General features: G+C 52.3%; 1 protein-coding gene across 5 annotated transcripts in view; it reads right to left on the minus strand.

Annotated features, from left to right (window-relative positions):
* Positions 1 to 6,955: 6,955 nt before the first annotated feature.
* The window catches only part of ZC3H7B (zinc finger CCCH-type containing 7B), a 43,231-nt gene continuing 30,379 nt past the window's right edge, over positions 6,956 to 19,807 (minus strand). For all 5 annotated transcript variants that reach the window (XM_082783879.1, XM_082783877.1, XM_082783878.1 and 2 more), the window contains exons 18-23: positions 16,657 to 16,790; positions 15,290 to 15,395; positions 14,062 to 14,170; positions 12,393 to 12,526; positions 11,548 to 11,711; positions 6,956 to 10,789 (exon numbers count right to left, since the gene is read on the minus strand). In XM_082783879.1, the coding sequence (XP_082640005.1) occupies positions 10,597 to 10,789; positions 11,548 to 11,711; positions 12,393 to 12,526; positions 14,062 to 14,170; positions 15,290 to 15,395; positions 16,657 to 16,790 (840 nt within the window). In that variant the 3' untranslated portion in view covers positions 6,956 to 10,596. The remainder of the gene's footprint in view (positions 10,790 to 11,547; positions 11,712 to 12,392; positions 12,527 to 14,061; positions 14,171 to 15,289; positions 15,396 to 16,656; positions 16,791 to 19,807) is intronic.

A 19,807-nucleotide genomic window follows, 5' to 3' on the forward strand; every position in this document is an offset into this window, starting at 1 on the left:
AAACACTCCGATAACAGCTGGTTAAGTAAGATCTTGAGCGTGGAAAGCCCCTCCTCTTAGCGAGGGGTTTTAGCGGGGAGGGATGGACTGAAGACAGGATAACAAAGGTCTGCTCTTCCTTCTAGGGGTCTGCCTTGGGAAAGAGCATTTTACGCGTGCTGGGGTTTTCTCTTTTCCCGATAATTGGAACAGAAGTGCCGTCATTTCTCGCCTCGCAGTGGTCTGAGTCGCAGCGATCGGGCACAGTCCAGCAAAACGCTGCAAAGCTAAGCATGGAGATAGCCTGAGTGAAGTCACTGGGCTTTTTCTCAGTGCTTAAAATGAAGCATTTCACTGGTCCAACATTTGGAGTGCTAAAAAGCGATAGGGTTTTCAAACTCTCAACAGCCCAGTGTTTCTGTTTTGTCCCATAGTGAAGTGCGTTTGATTTAACTCAATAGAAACCAAGAAGAATCGCCTAGCCAGGCCGGGTGGCTGGGAATTTCAAATTAGCTGGGGAGGTTTCATGATCCAGATCCCAATCTAACCAGGCTCAGAAATTACAAGGTAGATTCTTTGCTAGAATTCTTAATTACGATACAATTACATTATAACCTCTTGGGATTTTCCCCGTGGTCTGCTCTTCCCACTTCCACAAAAGAATGGAAGAAACCAGCCAGACAGCGATAACCACTGGCGATGAAGCCAGGGAGCATATTCCCCTTCCAGCCCACACCCATCACAGTGTCCTCTACCCACCCAAAGCACGAGCCAGCAGACAGCCCCTGCAGATGTTTTCGAAGGTCAGTGGATTCTGGCTGCAGGGAGCAAGAGAAATGATCGCAGCTCTTCCTCCTGGAGCACAGCCTGGCTGTCAGGAGGTCTGTGTCCTGTCATGGAGCCTTCTGGCTCGTTCTGGCGGCTCCAGGCAAAGTGAGAGGGGTCACTTGATACCGCCAGGCATTGCTAACATTTAGGAGAGCTACTGCCCTATCTGCCTGGGCCTGCTCCTCATCACAAGGTGGCAAGGTCACGTAGCTGCCCAGTGCCAGGGGCAGCTGGACCTCCTCGTTTTGCCCCAGGCTCAGGCTTGTCTTTAAAGCTGGACAGACGTCTGACCATGTGTCTGGAGGCACCCGTAAACTTCACATCAGCTGCGACTGACTGACGGTTATTGCTTTGGCAAATGAGGTTTGTTGGGAGGAAATTGTCACTTAGGATTTTGAGTTATTAGTGGCTATTTACAAGTTATTGTGCGCAGAGCTGCGAACATACATCTCATATATCTTGTGTTTGCCATATCCACAAACTCTTCTTGATTCATAGTCTCCAGAAACTGAGCTCTCACCCGGGAGAAGAACTGGGGCAGCATCACCAGCAGGATGCATCAACACTGCCCTGCCCTCCAGCCTTGGGGAAGCAGAAACTACGCTGGGGAGCAGAGGCAGAGGAGGGGAGCATCCATCTGCCCTTGTGTCCCCACCACGGAGAGTCCTTGGGCTGCGTTAGTGAATGGAGTTGGAATGTTGGCTCTGTGTCACCACGGAAAGCTGCAGGCACGGCCATAGATTGCATCATTTGTGCTGGCTGCACTGTTATCAGATCACCGAGTTATTTATTTTCATCGTAATGCCATGTCAGCAAAAGTCTCAGCAGCTCTGCTCCATCACTCAAAAGCCCGGGCAGCCCCTAACAGCACATTTTTCTCACAGACTTGACCAGCCACTGTCAGCTTGCTTTGGCCCTAAATGGGTGGCACACAGAAGGGTACACTGAGGTGGGCCAAACTCCAGGAACACCTATTTAAATTGTGGTCCTTCAGAGCCACCTGCAGCCCCAAAACACGAGACGGTGACACACCTGGGTGCTTTCTTGGGCAGAAACTCCTGCAAATTGTCACTGTGGGTCTGGTACTAGGTGGTGGCACCTTGCTGCAGACTGATTTCTGGGGCTGATGCTTCCTAAGGAAGCTTAGCCGTGTGTTACACGTAGCTGAAAGCACAGCTCGTGGGGAGCCCACCCGCAGCGGGGACGCTCAACCGAAGAAAGGCATTTGAGGTTATTACTACTAATTGCTATCTCAGCTTCCTCAGATGAGATGAAAGCGTGGCTCAATAATCCAATGGAATGTTTCCTTTTAGAAAGTAAAAAAAAAACACATTTTTGTCTGATTTTCCAAGGACACAAAGCTTACACAACAGTATTATCTACCCATCCATCTATCCACCCCTCCCTTACCCAGAACACACTACCCACTTTGACAAAGGGATAAATAGGTTTAAATATATTTTTCTACCTGGCAGCTAAGCTAGGAAGAAGAGAGAGTCAAATTAATGGCTCCTCAGTGAGAAAAACCTGCTGGTTTTTGTTCTGTTTGATCTGGGGCACGTGCATTGGTAGCTGAGACCCCAAAGCACGTGCTGCTCCTGGCAGGCAATAGTGAGGAGAAGCCAGCAGAACTGAGGGGACTTTGAAGGGACAGACAAGGTAGGCTACTCCCCTGAGGAAATAAGGACAAAAATTGGTGGAAACCTTTAGAAGCTTTACAAACCACACTGCTCTCAAAACAGCTTTCTTTCTTTTTTTATTTCAGTCACCTGAGACCATTCACTTCAGCAGCACAGCCATTGTTTGGAAATTTCCTTACAACCTCACATGGGGATGTCTTCTGCTGGAGGTCCTACAGATCAAACCTGCCCCTCACGGTCTGGGTGGTCCCAGTTCTTGCACCAACCATAGCTTGGTGGGTGGGTTCCTCTTTCTTCTTTTGTCCAAGCAAAACCTTTGCCAGAGGTCACATGATTTTATTTTTTCTTTTCCTAGCTCCTAGGACAAATAAACACCACACTCCAGTGACAGCTTCCACTGTGGGAACCTACCTATTTATTTGCATAATGTGTAGGGCTTAATAGCATTTTTCTTTTCACCTTGGCAGAGGCTGGCAGGTTGAATTTCACCAGGACCTTTCCGAAAGAACACCTGGCCACTTCCTGGCACCTCTTCTATGGGGTTGAGATGCTGCTGGAGGTGACGGGCATCTGCGGAGCTGCGAGGACACCCAGAATGCCAGCAGCAAGGAAGGCTGCGGCCAAACCAGGTGGGGCTGCATCCACAACAGAATACTTTGAAAGGAAAGGAGGTGGGAAAAGGCATGAAGAAAACAGCACAGGAAACAGGATAGCTGAGGGTGGTAAAAGCAGCACTGGGGCTCTGCATTGGCCAAGGTGCTAAAGACAACCTGGTGCCTGAAATATGGCCATGACCCTTTTTCATGGCAGCACTGAGGCACGGACGTGCTGTTACGCTGAGCCCCCTTCCCACCTCCAGACGGGCTGCCTCCTCCCCAGGCAGGGCATCACACGCGAACACACCTAGGCGTACGTGCACACGATGCCTCTGTCCCTGTGTGGAGGAGGGCAGCGAGCTCCTCCGTCCTCACTCCTCACTGCTGGCCCTGGCGTGGCCTTTGGCACCCACATCTCCCCGTTGCAGGGATATGGCCCTTGGAGAGAGGCAGTCAGTGGCTTTGCTTGCTCTGTGGGCCAGGGCTGGCAGCAGGACAGGTGCCTCCCGCAGCCCCGTTGGCACTGCTGGGATCCCCCAAGTGACTGGCACGGCTCAGCAGAAGGACCCACCTGCACCTCCTGCCTGAGGCGAAAGGATTTCTAAAAACTAATTCCCCCCCCCAGACGAGTGCCAAAAGCTAATGAGCTTTTCCTTCCCACCTCGCTGCCAAGACATGCCTCCCTCCTGGCGTGCTCACATGGCAGCCAGCTTCATGGCAGCTTTGCTGTTCGGCACGTGGCCTTCCCTGTGAGGTGTCTTTTTGCCAGAAAACGAGGTGTTTAGGCAGGCAGATAACGTGAGAAAGATGGGATCACCAGAAGTTGTGCCGCCCTGGGCAGGAAGGAAACCTACAGCTCTTTCTGCATTTCCCTGCTCCGGAAATGCTCTGGGAGCCTGGGCAGAGCTGGCTTTGGGAGCTCTCCGTGCAAGCCTTTGCTTTATCAGACCCTTGGCAGCAGGCAGAGCCCCCGAGATGCCAAGAGCAGCAATAAACCGAGGTGTTTAAAGCAGGCTGGGGAAACCCAAGGACAGCAATTGCTGGCCCTCTGCCAGGGAAAAGGGCTGTGTGGAGCAGCAAGAAGATGCATGCTCCTGCAGCCATTTCCTTCTCAAAACGAAGAGGCTGCCACCAAAATGAGCTCAGCCAGCCCTCAGCGAGCCCTTCCCAGGCTCACTCACCTGCCCCAGGAACAATGTGGCCCCTGGGCAGGAGCAGGGACCTTGCAGCACTGAGGTCGAAGAGGTCAGAGCCCCATGGACTGACAGAAGAATCAACAGCATGGGGAAAGGATGGGAGCTGAAAGAAAACAAGTGAGAAGCCTGGGCAGGCTGGCTGCAGCCGATCCCCAAAAGCCAAGATAGGAATGTTGGGGTTTTAAACAGGAGACAGTCCAGGCTGCTGAAAGTCTCTTTCAAAGAGGCTGCTTCTGTATTGAAAATCCAGCTCAGCTCTCCAGGGCAGTGTCCAGTGCAGTTATCCTCAAGCCGTTTGGCTGAGGAAAATTGAGGCCATCTCCCTCCCGTGGAACCAGGACTCTCCCTCTCTGCTGCTGAACTTTGCTGGGGTACAAACAGGGGAGCGTGCCTTGGTGTTCATTTAGAGAAACTATGCAGCTTTTTTCATCCTTCCTGAGCGTCTGCCTCGAGGGCCCCAGCACTACCGAAGGCCCACAACTAAAGCAGACAGAAGAAATCCACAGAGAAATGCACTAAAAAGCACCTCCAGCGCTGAGTATTTTTCCGGTTCCCAGCAAGCCAAATCCACTCTGGCATCTGGGTTTAGAGATTTCCATCTCAGCCCTGGGTAAATGTCGTTTTTGGGAGGATTAAGCCAGATGGTAACAAATAACCCGCTTTCCTGGGACTCTCAGCTATGTCCGTACTTCCCAAGGCTCTCGGGGGAAAAGAAAGAAAAAAAAAAAGTTTTCTGGGACGCTGCCATCCCTAAGCTAAACTGCAGAGAGGAGCATCCGTGAAAGGGGCAGTCTCAGGAGCTGCTGCAGTGGAGAACGAGTCAATCAGAGCTGTCTGTTCCCTGCTCTCGTCCTTGCTGCACCTGGATCTGCTTTCAGGAAACAACACCCCTGCCCTGGGGGCACCAGGACCTGCTGCTCCTGCCTCCAGCGGGCTGCAGAGAAGCAGGGGGTGGGCCCTGGCCCTTCCCCTGCCATCCTGGGGAGAAAGAGGTGAGGCTGGACAAGACAGGACAGAGCTGCTGAGCAGCATCCACAGCTTTTCAGGAAGCCCCAAGAAGCCCCATGCCCAGAGCCACCCCATAGGTGCCCTGCCGTCTGTTCAGCACCTTCCTCTGCTCTGCACGAACTGTTCGCTGCTCTCCTCGCACACAGCATGATGCAACACAGCCCTGCTCTGAGCGCAACGGCTGCAGCAAACAATTAGCAGCGATGACCACGCTTGCCTCACCTGCTGTCACTGCCCAGAAATGTTTCTCTGCGGTGTGGGAAGGCAGACTCAGCCACAAAACTGCTTAGGAATCCCAGCTGCAGCTTACAGGCTTGGCGAGGCAAACTGCCTCCACTGAGCTGCTGCAGGGTGGCATTAAAGGCCTTCAGTGTGCAGCCTTCCTCCTGCCTTGCAGCCTTCCTCCCATCTCTCAGGGGGCTCTTCCTCTGCTCCTTTCATTCTTCCCCAGGACCCGAATCCTTCCTGGCTGACCTTGTGCTCTGCCCCTTGCCTTAATGTCTGCCTGGGTTCCCAGGAGGGTGTGAATACTGAGCTCACCACTCCTCTCCCTCTCTCTTCAAAATATGAGATTCTTTTCTTCAGTGGAGAAACAGTGGTGAATGTGCCAGGAAACCACTGCCACGTTCGTGTTGTTTTTCTCCCCATGCTTTGTCTGCCCTGCAGTTTGACAGTTTTGGTCTCCATTGGACGGGGAAAGCTACACTTGCTCTTGTCAGCAGGGTCTCAATAACCCGTGGAGGGTAAAACTGATGCCTCTTGTGTTGCACGTACTCAGTTTAGCACCTTAGAAGTGCACCCATCTCATTCCCTCTGCACTACAAGCTCGTGTTCAGGCCTCTCCTCCTTTGACCAGAAGGACACGAGTTGTGTTTGCATCCAGGCGCATCGGGAAGATACCCATCAAGCCTCCCCAAATCAGATCTCACTGGGTATGACCTTCTGGTCTGATTGTACAGCAGTACTGGGGTGTCTCCATGGCACCCCCCTGTCTTTGCCACATCTTCAGCTTTGGCTTGATCAAGAATCCCAGATTGAATCTGCATCGTGATGGATTGGCAAAGGAAGACAAACAGAAAGGTTTTTATTAGTAACTGTTTTCACACTGACATCGTCCCCCAGGTGCGATCTTCACCGCACGGCACCGTGCCAGGGGGAATCTGCGCAGATGCTTCTCATGGCTCGAGCTGCACGCGACTCGGGGGTGGGAGTAAGGGCATTTTCCCTGGCAGGGCGCTCACTGGCAGGCAAAAGAACTGGCTGACCCAGTTGAACAGAGCAGTCTACAGAGCAGAACAACTTCCAGATTATTGAGGCGATTAGGAGACCTGGATACTGGAGGTTTCAAAACACAGGTTATCCCAAACATCTGAAAGTACGTGGCAATGCAGAGCATGTACATTCTTGGGGCTTAGGGGAAAGGACAAAAACACAACAACAACAACAAAGCATTTTAAACACATCTAAAGTTCACAAGAACTGAGTGTCTGATGAAAAACTGCAGAATCTGTTAATATGTATGTATGTTAATATGTATATGTGCAATTTTCCACTCAGCAAGAAGAGCAGCAGATTATACTGAAGGATGGCAGAAAGCACAAACAACCCAGTGCCTGAAGTCCTCCCTTTGCTTCCCCCGATACGGTAAGGAAAAAAGGCTTTGTGGACTATTTGAAAAACGCACACACACACTGTGTCAGGAGAGGGTTTAAAGTGCACACTTTTATTTTCTATTACAAAGGCTAAAAGAAGCAAGTTTGTTTGTTTGTTTTTTTATTTAAGAACAAAACCAAAAATGTTGTTAAAACATCTACATTATTATCCTGATACTATACCTTATGAAAGATACTAAGTTCTTTTTTAATAGTAAAGCGTGGTATTCTTAAATTATATTAATACAAAGACATATTAAAGGACTCAAAATCATTACTACCCAGCTCAGAACTGCAGCATCCCCTTGCTATCTTTTCCTTTCACTTGCTAAAACCCATCCGTTTTTGACATACAGTTTCATACAAGCTAAGTAGGGTATTTTATTTGTTTTATTTTTCTTCCCCCTGCAAAGGTCAGGTTCACTCCAACAGCAGCGTGACTTAAATCCCTGCCCTTACCAAAGGATTTGGGCAAAGATTTTCACCAAGTCCTTCAGCATTTAACAAGCTGATCTAAATGAAAGCCTCTGCTCTGTGCGTGTGTGTGGTTATTGTACAGGATATGAGATTTTCTTCTAATGTTATAAAGTTAAAGCATCACTTCTGTTAATAACCTTTGGACTTGGTTCTGTGCTTCAAAATTTTCTTCTTCCCTCACGTGGATTATTGAACAAAAGAGGGAGCTATCAAAAGGTCTTGTGAATGCACCACTAAAGCAGCCCTACAACTTACTTGTGGTTTAACTGCTGCAGAGCCATGAGCGCTGAGCATTTCTGCTGAGAGTACGTAACATGCTGAAGAAAACCCTCTTGATGTGATAAAGTGAGCCTGGGAAGCCAAGTGTGAAGCTTCCTGCCTTTTACAATGTCCCCTTAAATAATATAAGCAAAGCCTTATTATTAAAACTTTACTCGCTAGTTAGCACTATAATACTCTTTCACTGAGATGGGACTGCAAGGACATCATAGGGGGTTTTAAAAGCATCACCAGGGAAACCTGTCCCATCTCAGAATTTATACCTATCTATATAAAACCCTCCCCTCTGCTATTTCCCTTTCCCAAACCCAAATAAAAGTCTTCATATTTAAAACTGGAGATGCTGCGTTTCCTGGCCCGAGTCCTTTTTCCTTTACCCTCATTAAAAAGATTCTTTCGATACCACACACATATAATATTATATAGAGCGATATATTTAATACCTGTGTATATATGCTTCATGGGAGGGGTCACATATATACACACTAAAACAAGTCTGGTGACAAAGTACTGCAACACCACAGACCAGGTTATCATATCAGGGAAAACAAAAAGAGATACTCAACGCAACACCCGTGACCGTGGGCCTCCCTCCCCTCACGCATGCTTGCCCTCTCCCCGCCTCGGCCCTGCCAAGTAGCTCAGCTCTCCTCGCAGAGGCAGGGAGAGGGGACAGCGACCCACTCTGTAACCTAAAACAAGTTATTGTATGAGAAATCATGGCGCAGCGAACACTTGAGTCACACAGAGATGCAGGTTTGCTTTAAAAACAAAAACATTTGCCAACATTCCCCAATCCAGATTCGCTCCTTGGCATCTCAGCCCAGGAACAGCAGAACGAGATAACCCAGGAGCCTGTGCCTACCTCCTCCCCGGGCTCTCTCTGTTTATCAGGTTGACCAGTTTGACACAAGGAGCACCAGCAGCAAGTACGATCCAGACAGCTACAGCAAAGAGCAGAGGAGAAAACACAGCACCTGACCACTCAAACACGGCCGTGCGTGACATTGCATAGGCCACTCTTCTTCTCCATAGCACAGATCCTTCTGCCTCTCCTTCTCCCCTCACAAGGGCAGAGCTGGAAATTATCACTTCCCTCTTCTCCCAGATCTACCATAAGCCACCCGGCTGTCCTCAGGTGCTACAATCCTGGCCCCTTCCAGGCCAGATCTCAAGGTGCTGTACGGCCAGGAAGGGAAGCTCATATGAAACCGCTGATCGCCATCCCCATTTTACAGGCAAGGAAAGAAGCTCAGAGGCACGTTTGGCTTATTTGGGGCACATCATACCACCGGGAAGACCCAAGGCCAGCATGCAGCACATGCTCCTGGGCCACAACTGCCTCAGTGTTGCTCAGGCAGCTACCTGGAGGCTGGTTTGGAAAGGTGCCAGCTGTCCCTACGGCATCTCCTGCGTATTTCCATCTTTCCTGAAGCTGGGAGCCCCAAGGATATGGGAACAGGCAGGGAAAAGAGGGATCCAACAGTGCCAAAGCACCCTGTGGTACATGGCTAGATTGTATTTACCAGGGATACCGTGCTGCCTGCCAGCCCTGAGGGCCCTGAGCCTGCTGTCCTGGGAGATTCTGTACAAAAAAGACCTCGCCCTTAAAGGCAGGGAGGGAGATGCATTGGTGTTTGAGAGGATGGTGCATATAAAACTGCAGAGTGCAGCTGGACTGCGAGAGGAGCGGGGAGCTCAAGGCAGGATGTGTTTACTGCTTGCAGGATGAGACCTGTGCTCATAGCGTGCTTCCAGATGGATTCCCCTCAGCAACACGCCACCAGAACCAGGCCCGCCGCATTGGACCCACGCTGCACGACGGTGTCCTCTGAATTCAGTCCTCACCCAATTCCTCTGGTGGTGCAGGAATAAACAGCTCTAAGTAACGACTGACATACATCAGTTAAAGAGCAAGAAGGGAACCCCATTACCTCTCTCTCTTCAGGACACAAGCTGACAGAGGAATCCAGGCTCCTTTTGGTTACAGCCTTCTGGCCACCTGACCCTGCTGCGTGGAGTGCAGTGATAGATGGTGTGTCACAGCCCCCACTACACCTTCTAGATGGCTTCAGTCCTACCTGTACCAGTTGCACCAGCCAAAAAAAAAAAAAACCAAACCAAAACTTCCCACCCCAAAAACCTGCTGCACACTTGAGAAAGATGTCTAATGAGGCGTCACCAAGTTGCTTCCTGGGTGCTGTCAGTCAAAACAGTCTAAAGTCACACAGTTCAGTTCCCAATACTGCAAGCAGTTTTGTTACATTGCTGCTTTTAGCTATGCTGTTAATACCAAAGGGCTCTTCTCCTCTTCAACTCCAGCTGATGCCTCAGGGGCATACACTCACCAGGGGTCTAAGCCCGGATGTTTAAGTCAGATCTAGTGGTTTTCCTTCTTTGCATCTCAGTTCCCAATTCTTCTGGTACTGAACTCCCAGAAAAGCAGGCCAACTGCAGCAGTGTAAGCCGGGCTTGCTCTTGCAGCACTGAGAAAAGGAGCACGTGAACTTCACGGTCCCCTTTTCACCAGACGTCTAGCTCTTTCTCTCAGCTTCGTCTTCCTGATCTCTGCAACCACACTCCCAACTGAAGGGCAAGGGAATGACAAGGGGAAATTCTCCGATTTGCCTCCCGGTACAGTCTAGGTTCGTTCATTTAAACAATGGACAGCAAAAACAAGAAGATGGAGAGGAAGGAGAATTTGGGGGAAAGAACAGAGAGAAGACAGATCACAAACTCAGTGAGCATGGCGTTCGCTGGCCAAGGAGAATCAAATTCACGTTTTCATTCACCACTAATAAATCATCGTCTCAAAATCTTAAAACGAAAAGAAAAGAAAGAGTTCTCTTTGCGAGACACGGATCTCGCTCGCCCTGCTACCGCCACTCTCGGAAAACCCACCCCGCGTTTCTCCAGCCGACAGGCTCCCCCCGGCCCCTTACTATACGCCGTCCCGCAATAGGAAGTTGTATTTCCCGAAGTCGTCGTCCCGGGGGCAGAGCAGCATGTCCTTGCGGGCTTTGGCCAGTTTCTGTTTCAGCACCTCCCTCCGGTCTAGCCACTCCGTCAGCTCGTCCTGGCCGTGGGCATAGCGACACTCCTCTCCTTCGGGGCAGGCCTTGTTCTTCTGGAACCTGCCAGAGCAAGGAGCACCATCAGCGGGGTCCCCCCACCGGGGCAGGGTTTTGAGCTCCCCACCTGCGAGACTCCATGGGGGCCCAGCAAAACTTGCCGCAAGCTCTCCCTTCTGAGGGCGAGATGATTCCCCTACAAGCCGCGTGCAGCCAAGGGGAGGCAACACGCAGGCTGGGCACAGACATGGAGCAGCGCCTGTGAGGGGGTTTAGGCCACAGAATGAAACGGTTTGAGCTAGAAATGGACCAGGGGTGAGCAGAAATAACCACACGAGAGAGGAAATGCCAGGTACCTCTGGACAGCCACAAGAGGCACAGCCTTCTCTCTACCCAAAACAGCATTTCTAACCATCAGAGGCCTTCTGAAGACACCTCAAGGCGCTGATTCAGAGGGCGTGAGACATTCAAACCATTTAATAAAGCACCTGGGATTCCCCCCAGAACTGGGCCAAGCAGCCTGAGAGCTGAGCGCAGCCTGGCCACACAGGGCACGGGTGCAGACACGAAGCTCGCTCTCGTTTTCTGAAGTCACATGCCCGGGAATGTGTTTTTACCACTAAATTGTGTGGTTGAACACCCCTGGGATCCAACACAGCCCCACCATCACCCAGAACTGTCAGCTCCTTCCACTTCCCCTCCAAGTGGAAGCCCTTGGGGACTCCGGGCGAGGAAGAGGAGGAGGAGGATGGATGACGGGGTCCCTGGGCCCATCCCCGCTGCAGCGGGGCAGGAGGGAGACGAGGCCGTGCGCACGGTACCTTTCGCAGAGCTGGAACTCGCCCATGGGGAAGCGGTAGCTCCAGCAGCTGGAGTCGCTGTCCGAGGTGAAGACCTTCTCCTTGTGCTTCTCTGACTGGATGTGCTGCTGCCACTGCTTCTTGCTGTTGCTGTTCTTCCCGCAGAGCCAGCAGTGGTAGCCCATCTAACCGGTGCAGAGAGAGGGCAAAGGGCCGGTCAGGGCGTGAATATCCACAGCCACCGGCCTTCCCCGCACCGGCACTGCCTCTCCCCATGTCACTGCACAACCTCCCACACTTCCCTGCCACGTCATCTTCAGGGCACCACGCTGCCACGACGGGGGAGCAGAGGAGATGCTCTGCACGGGTGGCAACCTACAGCTCAAAGTCGGGCTCAAAGTGAGGCACTCAGGCAGTGCAGGAGCCCTCAGGACACGAATCCTTCCTCTAAATGCCATCCCTGGGCTAAGGTGGCACATCTGCCTCTGTTTTTTTTTCTGTGCCTTTGTGCTCCAGACCCAGCTCCTCTCCAAGCTTCTCCCTCTTTTCCTCCAGGCCAGCAGCAGCTTGCCCAGGAGCAGGCAGGAACCCTGGGGAGAGGCTGAGCCCACGTGAGCGGTAGCCTGAGGCAGACTCCTACTGACTTGGCGATTAACAGAAAAGCCCTCGCTGACCCTGGGTCGATCCCCTCCCACCTGATCTGTGCTGCTCTTGCTGCGCTGCTCCAAGCCGTCCACTTAACCTACATCAGCACGGCTCTTTCCAACGAGAGCAATTCAGCCCCTGCTAGCTCACACCCGGAGCAGAGGAGAGGCTGCCAGTGCTGAGGAGGGAGAGGGACGAAGAACGAGAGGGTGGCTGCTTACCATGATGTCAGCGTAGTCGGTGGGCATCTGGATCTGTTTCTCCCCTTCTCGCGAGGTGAGCGGCGTCCCCTCTCCAGGCTTCCCAGGATTGTGTTTCTTTAGCCACATGTCGTAGGTCTGTTGCATATCTAGTACTGCACAAAGGCCACCCGGGAAGTCACTCAGACAACCTCCCGCACCCTGCACAGACTACGAGAAAAGGACGAGCGCTGGGGCAGCCCTTCCCTCCCCTCCCCACTGCAGCACCTGCCGTCAGCGTGAAGGCCAGCGCTCGGCCAGGCCCGAGGTCACCTCCCTGGGTGGGAGACAGCCCTGGGGAGAGCAGCCAAATCCACCTCCCCCCTGCCTGGCAAGGGGCACACCACCACCGACTGTCCTGCTGTTGAGGGACAACCGGGACAGCAGCTCCAGGAAGTATTCAGGAAGGAGGGAAGCTGCCCTGAGATCTCCACGGACTTCACCCCACAAGGAGATTCTTCTCCCACCAGGAGGGGAGGAAGACCTAATGATGGCCTGTCCCGAGTTCAAAACCTGCCCAGAGGAGTGCAGTTAATGTCTCTTGGTGCTTTTGGTTTAAAACCCAGTTGGGACGCTAGTGGGAAGGGAAATTTTGGCTGGAAGCTTTGACGGCACCCCTGCCTTTCCAAGATCAACTCGGGAGAGAGGAAACATAAACGTTGCACGCAGCAACGTGACGCTCCACGTGCGGTGCGTTAGTGATTTACTGCTCGCTAAGTGGGTAATTGAGGAATTCGAGGCAGTGGGGGATAATTAATGTAAATTCCCCCAAACTGAAACAACACTGTCATTTGAAGATTTACCTTCATGCTTGAGCAAACACACCCAGACTGGTCTGATGCGCTTTCAAAGGCCCCAGCAACAAAAGGACCTGAGCTGTAGCAAACAGCAGTGCGCGGCACGGCACAGAAAGACCCTCCATCCAAGCACAAAGACTGAACGACCTCCAAGCTTTCCAGCATCTCCCACCAGAGCTAGGTGAGCACATGGACAACTGGGCATTGCAAAGACAGCCTGAGTAAGCAATGATTGCTGCCAGAGGGCTGGTGGTCCCTCCGGCGGCCCCATCACTGTCCCCGTGGGCACAGAACCGTGCAGGGCTCAGCTGGTGTCGGCCCAGCTGAAGCAATTTCAGGGAGCTGCCCGGGGAACAGCTTGCAGCCCTGCTGATGCTGAGGAGGGTGACTGCTGAAGGACTGACGGGTGAGATGTGCATCCCTCCAAGGTTTCCCCCAGAAAGTAAACTGGGAGCCCGCGTAATTAATTCCAGACCGGCTCCTCTGCAAAGGCACCACCCGGTGATGTTCTCATTCGGGAGCTCAGTTCCACTCCTTTGCATACAATGCTACGAACAGGGAGTGCCGCAGCCCAGGAGCACGGGGGATGAGCAGAACCGGGCAAGAAAGCCAAGGCAGATGCAAGACAGACAAGAAAGATACGGGAGCAGCTACAGGTCAGGACTGGTGCTCTGGCAGAGCTCCATACAGGGCCAGGCCTGGGACAGCACAGGCACCTGGAGGGACACCGTAGGTAAATCTACCCCATAACCCCAGCTAGGCTCGTGGTACCAGGAGCTTTGTCTGCTCCACCTCTGGTGCCAGGAGTGTGCCTTAACAGACCTGCATCCACTGCCCGCATTTCCCCCACTCACTTTTATTTTCCTTCATGAAGGTCCACATGTCTCTCTCCTCAGGGCTGTGGGCGAAGGAGCAGTTGCCCACATACTGGCATTTCCTGCCGTTTTGTGCATGGATACACAACTGTTAAGAGACAGAGAGCAAAATGTAGCATCTGCACAAACACTCCTTGCTAGAGGGGAAAGCGGGTTCAAAAAAACCGACAAGGGCATTAAATCGCACACGGGAAAGGTCACAGAACAGGACACATCACACATGGTTAACTCACGCTCCTTTTCCTCAAGCCCTTGATGACACGAAAGGTAAGATTTCCCTACAAACACACAGGCAGCTCAGCTCAGCACCTGCCTTCTCTCTCCCATTCCCATATGCAACTGGTCAAGGGGTAAGGCAGCAGGGAGCGGCCCGGACTGACCCGACAGTGTCTCCTGCTGGTCACACTGCTGGGCCCCAAAGGTGATGCATTCTCCAGCCAAAGAGTGGCGTTAAGGGCAACCTGCCTCTATTCCATGACCCCCGACTAACCTGCTGGCCTCATCTCCTACTGGCACAGCCATAAATAACTTATCCCCCACAGCTTCTAGCAACAGGCCTGCAACTGGAAAGCGCCCAAGACCTCACAGATGGCCTTGCACCTGCCCACGGATTAAGGGGCAGCAGATCCCATGAGGCAGGAGGGAGAGGAGCTTTCTAATTCGGGGATAAGAGAGGGAGAGAGAGATTATCAATTGCCATATTCAGGGCTGGAGATGGAGGCTGGGTATCTGTAGTTTTCCTCACAACACATGGCTTTCTAGCCGAGTTCCTAGTTTTGCTTCCAAAACACATCTTGGGCAAGTTTCACAACAGACAGCAGTCCAGCCACAGCAAAGACAGGGACAGGCTTCTCCCAAATACTCCTTCTCACCCACATTGAGAAACCCTGACCTAAGGGGAGACTTAAATCTCATCTCCAAACCCCATGCCAGCCAGTCCTTGAGACGCTGACTGCATTAAGAGCAGCGTTAGAGCCTTGCATACGTGTGTAATAGCGTGGTTTAAATGAGTGCCTCTCCTTTTTCTGCTCCACCCTTCTGCTGGACATGTCTGAGATCTCTCCGCTCTCAGTTTGTGCCGCCCTCCCACCTCATCCAACACGTGACTGCTTCCCTGCCAGCTCTGCAACGGGCCAGGCCTCAAAGCACTGCACAAACCGGGAGGGAAGGGGAAGGGGCACCTGGCTGAGCCAGCTGTGGGGCTTACATCGTATTGCTGTGGGAAGTTGCGGATGGAAGGCAGTGGTCGGACAGACACCCACTTCTTCTTTGCTTTGGACATCACCAGCAGAACACGACGTTCCTTTGTCCAACTAAGGAAGAGAGAATAAATCAACAGAGGCAAAAGGAAGAACAGAACGAGGTTTTGTTTTCCTCAGAAATCCTCGAATATTGACAGATGACCAGATCCTACAGTCCAGCTCATCCCTGCCACTATCTGGCTGCTCATAGATATGCGCATCTGTGGCAGAGAAGGCAGAAGAAGGGTGTTTAGGATTTCTCCCTGTATTTCTTACATGTTTTCTGGCATGTATCCTTTCGTAAAGCCACAAAAGTCTCCCCCAAGTCTTGCGTGGCATCACCATGGATTACTAAACATCTGCGTTCCACCCTTTGACACAGCCAATTCTTGTGCAATCAGATCCATGAAAAACATTTGGGAATATTTTCTGCTTGAAAGGTGCAGCGTAAATGCAAGTCATTACAAGCACTCTCTTACAAACAGGTGCCAGTAGGTACTAAGTCTCCTGCAGCACCAGGAGGTACCCTGAGCAAAAGCCCCCGCTCTGTTCAGCAGCTGCACAGAGGTGTTATCCTCCCATCCCAGGGAGCGATCCTCTCCTGCTCACTTCCTCCAGCAATGCTGCTTCTGTGTCTTCTTCATCTAAGGTCTTATATTTATAATAGGATGCTGGACTGTGCCTTCGTGGTTTGTGTTTGGGGAACTGATGTGCTATAAACTGCTCCATCCTATGCTGCTAGGTTGCCTGGGTGAGAGAGGCCACAATTTCCATGTCCCAGTGGCTCCCTCCCTGCTGATACTCGCTTTCTATCAAAACAAACATCCTTATGGGCCCCAAGGAACTTGGAGGTGCAAACAGACAAGACATGCATCGGAGGAGAGCAACAAAAACAATGAAAGGGCCAAGGAAACTAATTTAAAAGGAAGTAGAACTCCTTGAATCATTGCTAACAGTGACCTGGCAGGCATCTTCAAACAGCACAGAGCACAAACAAGTGCAGAGGAGAACTGTCTTAGTGACCTCATTAAGGGGAAATAATAACAACTGGAGAAGGGAATTGCAAAAACTGGACTGCAAGCACCAAGATTATGAGCCTGGCTGTGATGCACCAAGCACAGTGCTGGCTGCAAGTCCTAACAGTAGCGAAGAGAGCTGGAAACTGGGAAACAGTTACCTGCAAAGCTCACTATAAAACACCCCGAGGAGCAAGAGGCTGCTAGGAAGCCTCGTAGGCTCTTCCAGCAAAGCCAAATGAAGCCCTTGAGGAGGTAAGGGGAGAAATTCTTGCCCTTCAGGAGGGGTGGGGGAAAGAGAAGGTTGCATTGCTCACCAGTGGCGGGCTTTGGCACTACAGTACTTGAGGTCTTTATCTGGCTCCACCAGCTGCCCGTTCCTCCAGCACTGGCCACACACAAATTTCATCTGGAGGTCAAAGGTGCTCGACGTGGGAGCCCGGGGAGAAGCCTGGGGAAGAGAACCAGCACCTCAGGCAAACAGAGCCGGACGCACCCCCCTTGCAATGCCGCAGAGGCGCTGGCAGCTCCCTGCACGCCTGCGTGCCAGTGACAAGCTGGATTAAATCAGAGACAGCCCAACTCTCCTTTGCCAGTGCTAGCTGGTGGCCTGTCGAGATACCAGACAGGAGCAAAACCGCTGCTTGCTTCAGCACGATTCCCTGGGTTTTGACGTCTGGCCAAGAGCGCAGCCAGCCTGGCAGCCTCCAGCGCTGACCAGGCCTGGCTGCCAAAGCCCCGCGGCGTATCGCCGTGTACAGACAAGCTCTGCAGGACCTGCCCCAGCGCTTAATCCCCGCTTCCCCGCAGGGAAGGCAATCCGTGTGTCCCTTGCTATCCACGGAGGGAGCTCGGTCATGCAGCTGGAGGAGCCCCTGGGGGGAAGCCAGAGCGTGACACAAGACAGGACCTGCTTTTGGACCAAGAGGCTCGTGTTACATCCAGCATTCGGCACACTGAAGTCAGAACTGGATCCTCTTGTTAATACCCTTCAAAGCCATTTCTGGGCAGGTTTCCATCCCTCACAGTTCCTTTGCTCTGGGTTTCGCAGGCAGTTAAGCGCGATCTCTGGTCAGAGGTACAGCGGTTAACACACGTACTTACATCCTCTCAGCCACTTCACTTCATTGGCCTCCCACCTGGCACTGCAAGGCAGCTGCTTTGGGATTATGACCAAAAGGTTGTGTGTGTGTGGGGGGGAAATGGAGCGAATCCCATATCACCATTGCCTCGTATTTTCTGAGCAAATCTCTAAAAAGTCATTTAAATTGTATACCACCACTGGAAGACTTGAGGCTGGTGTCTCCAGCTCACTTGCAAACCAAAGAGCAAACCTGACTGCACGCCAGGAGCTCTGGGCACGGGCACGTGTGAGGGTACAAGCAAGAACCTCCAAGAACAGCCCGGCGATGGAGCCGCCCGTGAAGCACAAAGGTCACGTAGCAGTGAGCAGCTCACTGCCTGCCCACCGCAGCCCTGACTTCTAACTCTGAGCATCTCACAAGGAGCAGACAGGCAGGCCATGTCCCTGAGGAGCCAGCAAGAGCAGGAGCGTGGATCCGATCTGCATCACCTCTCAAAGGGAAAATAGCAAGCACAGGATGGTGCGGAATCAAAGCATCTCCCAGGAACACTACATCAGCTATTGACTACCGCTCTGCACCCTCCAGACCCAGTCTTTTGAAGCAGATCTGACAGACAAAGATCCTCCAGCACCGTGACAAGCTAACGAGAGAGCTGACCTTTGCCTGTGCTGACTACAAGAGGCTCTCACTGCTGCCGACGTCCCAGAAAATGGACTCTTCTGGAGAACCCCCATCTCTCTTGAAAAGCGGCGGTGTTTCTGGCCTGCTTGCCTGCAAGGCAGCCTTCCTGGCAGCACTGGGCACGAGGCCTTTTCATCTGTCAGCCCTCACAAACGCTGCTGACCACCAAATCACGTCAAAGTGGCCTGCTGTGGAATGCCCAGGGCTGAGACCCAGGCTATCACAGAAGGCAGTGTTGTACCTCTCTCTCAAACGAGGCCTTTGATCAGTAGTTTTTATCTCCACCTGGTGTCCAAAGAGAATCACTTTACAGCTTGCCGATGACCCACCAAAACTACAGAGCTGAAATAACAAATTAGCCCCGAGGGGATGCTCCCTTTTACCAGCCCAGCGCTGTCTGCCATGTAACCCAATAGGAGACAGATTCCACAGCGCAGTCAGGAAGCTTGGCTCAAATCCACTGACCCAACAAAAAGAAAAACCTGAGTGGTTCCAGAAGGCACGAAACATCAGAAATAGAGAACACGTTTCTCAGGTAATTCCGGTGCTCTGGGCTGCTTTTTCAGAAATTCTTGACCAAAAGAAGTCCCACGCCTTTCTTCTCGAGAATCACACAAGCTGCTGGTCAATGCAGCGGGCATGTGTGCTCCCGGGGGATTAGGAGGAAAGCGAAAATCAAAGCTGCTGGTGCTGTTGCTACATGACTGTGTTTGTAAAGGCAAGACACATACCTGGCAGGCTGCTGATAACCAACAGTGTGGAAATTAGTATCACATGAGGCTCCAGCAGACCAAGCCAGGCAAAAGTGCCTTCGGCTGTGGCACCACCCCTTGTTACGAAGCCAGACAATATAGTGTTAGCTCTGCACCATGGCAACCAAATAAATAAAAGTCTTTGGCACGACAGCTCCCCTCTTCAGGCTCTGCAGAAAGCAAAGGCCCAGCACGGCCACTCATGGCTCCCAGCTCCAGGAACTCCTTTTGGCCATCCTGAAATGCTCCCTGGAGGATCCGTGTGCCCCTTGGGGGAGTATAAAGGGGGTCTGGGTTACTCAGCCACCTGAATGAGCTGTACTTAGGTGCAAGTACTCCTTCTGAGACAGGGAGGGATGTTCCTTTCCTCTCCCTAAGCTGCTAATTCTGAGGGCAGTTTTTATGGTGGTTCTGCAGCTGGCTGGTGGGGTAAAACAGAAAAGCCCCCAAGAAACAGAAGAACTGAGGGCTAAACCCCTTAGTTCCCAAGGATGCCGTGGGAGTTGAGGGCACCCAGCTACCTACAGCTCTCACTCCCGACGACTGCCTCTTCCATCTGCAGCCCCAGGGTTTACTCCTACGTCAGCCTGTGTGGGATCGAACACGTGGGCCCACGTACCAGATCCCTGGCAGGTGTTGAGCAAGTGGCGTATTGTCATCTTCCATTTCTTGCTAAGTCTCCTGACCCGTGTCACCACGGCTGCCAGGTGTCTGCGTGCCGCCTGCTTCTCTTCTCCACAACTGCATGGCCCCAGCTGCTAACGTCAGCCCAGCTGGCAGCTGGGACCAAACTGCAGCAAAATCCCTGGGAACAACTTTGCTTCCGCTGACCAGAGGGCGCCGGGGCAAGCACAGATCACGCTGGGCGGTGAGATGGACGGTTCTGCTTTTACAGCACTCCTGGGAAGTTGTCTTTGCCAGGCAGCCAACTTTGAAAGCTGGGAGGACGC

This window comes from Aythya marila, assembly GCF_965140915.1.
Source record: "Aythya marila genome assembly, chromosome: 1".
Classification (NCBI taxonomy): Eukaryota; Metazoa; Chordata; class Aves; order Anseriformes; family Anatidae; genus Aythya; species Aythya marila.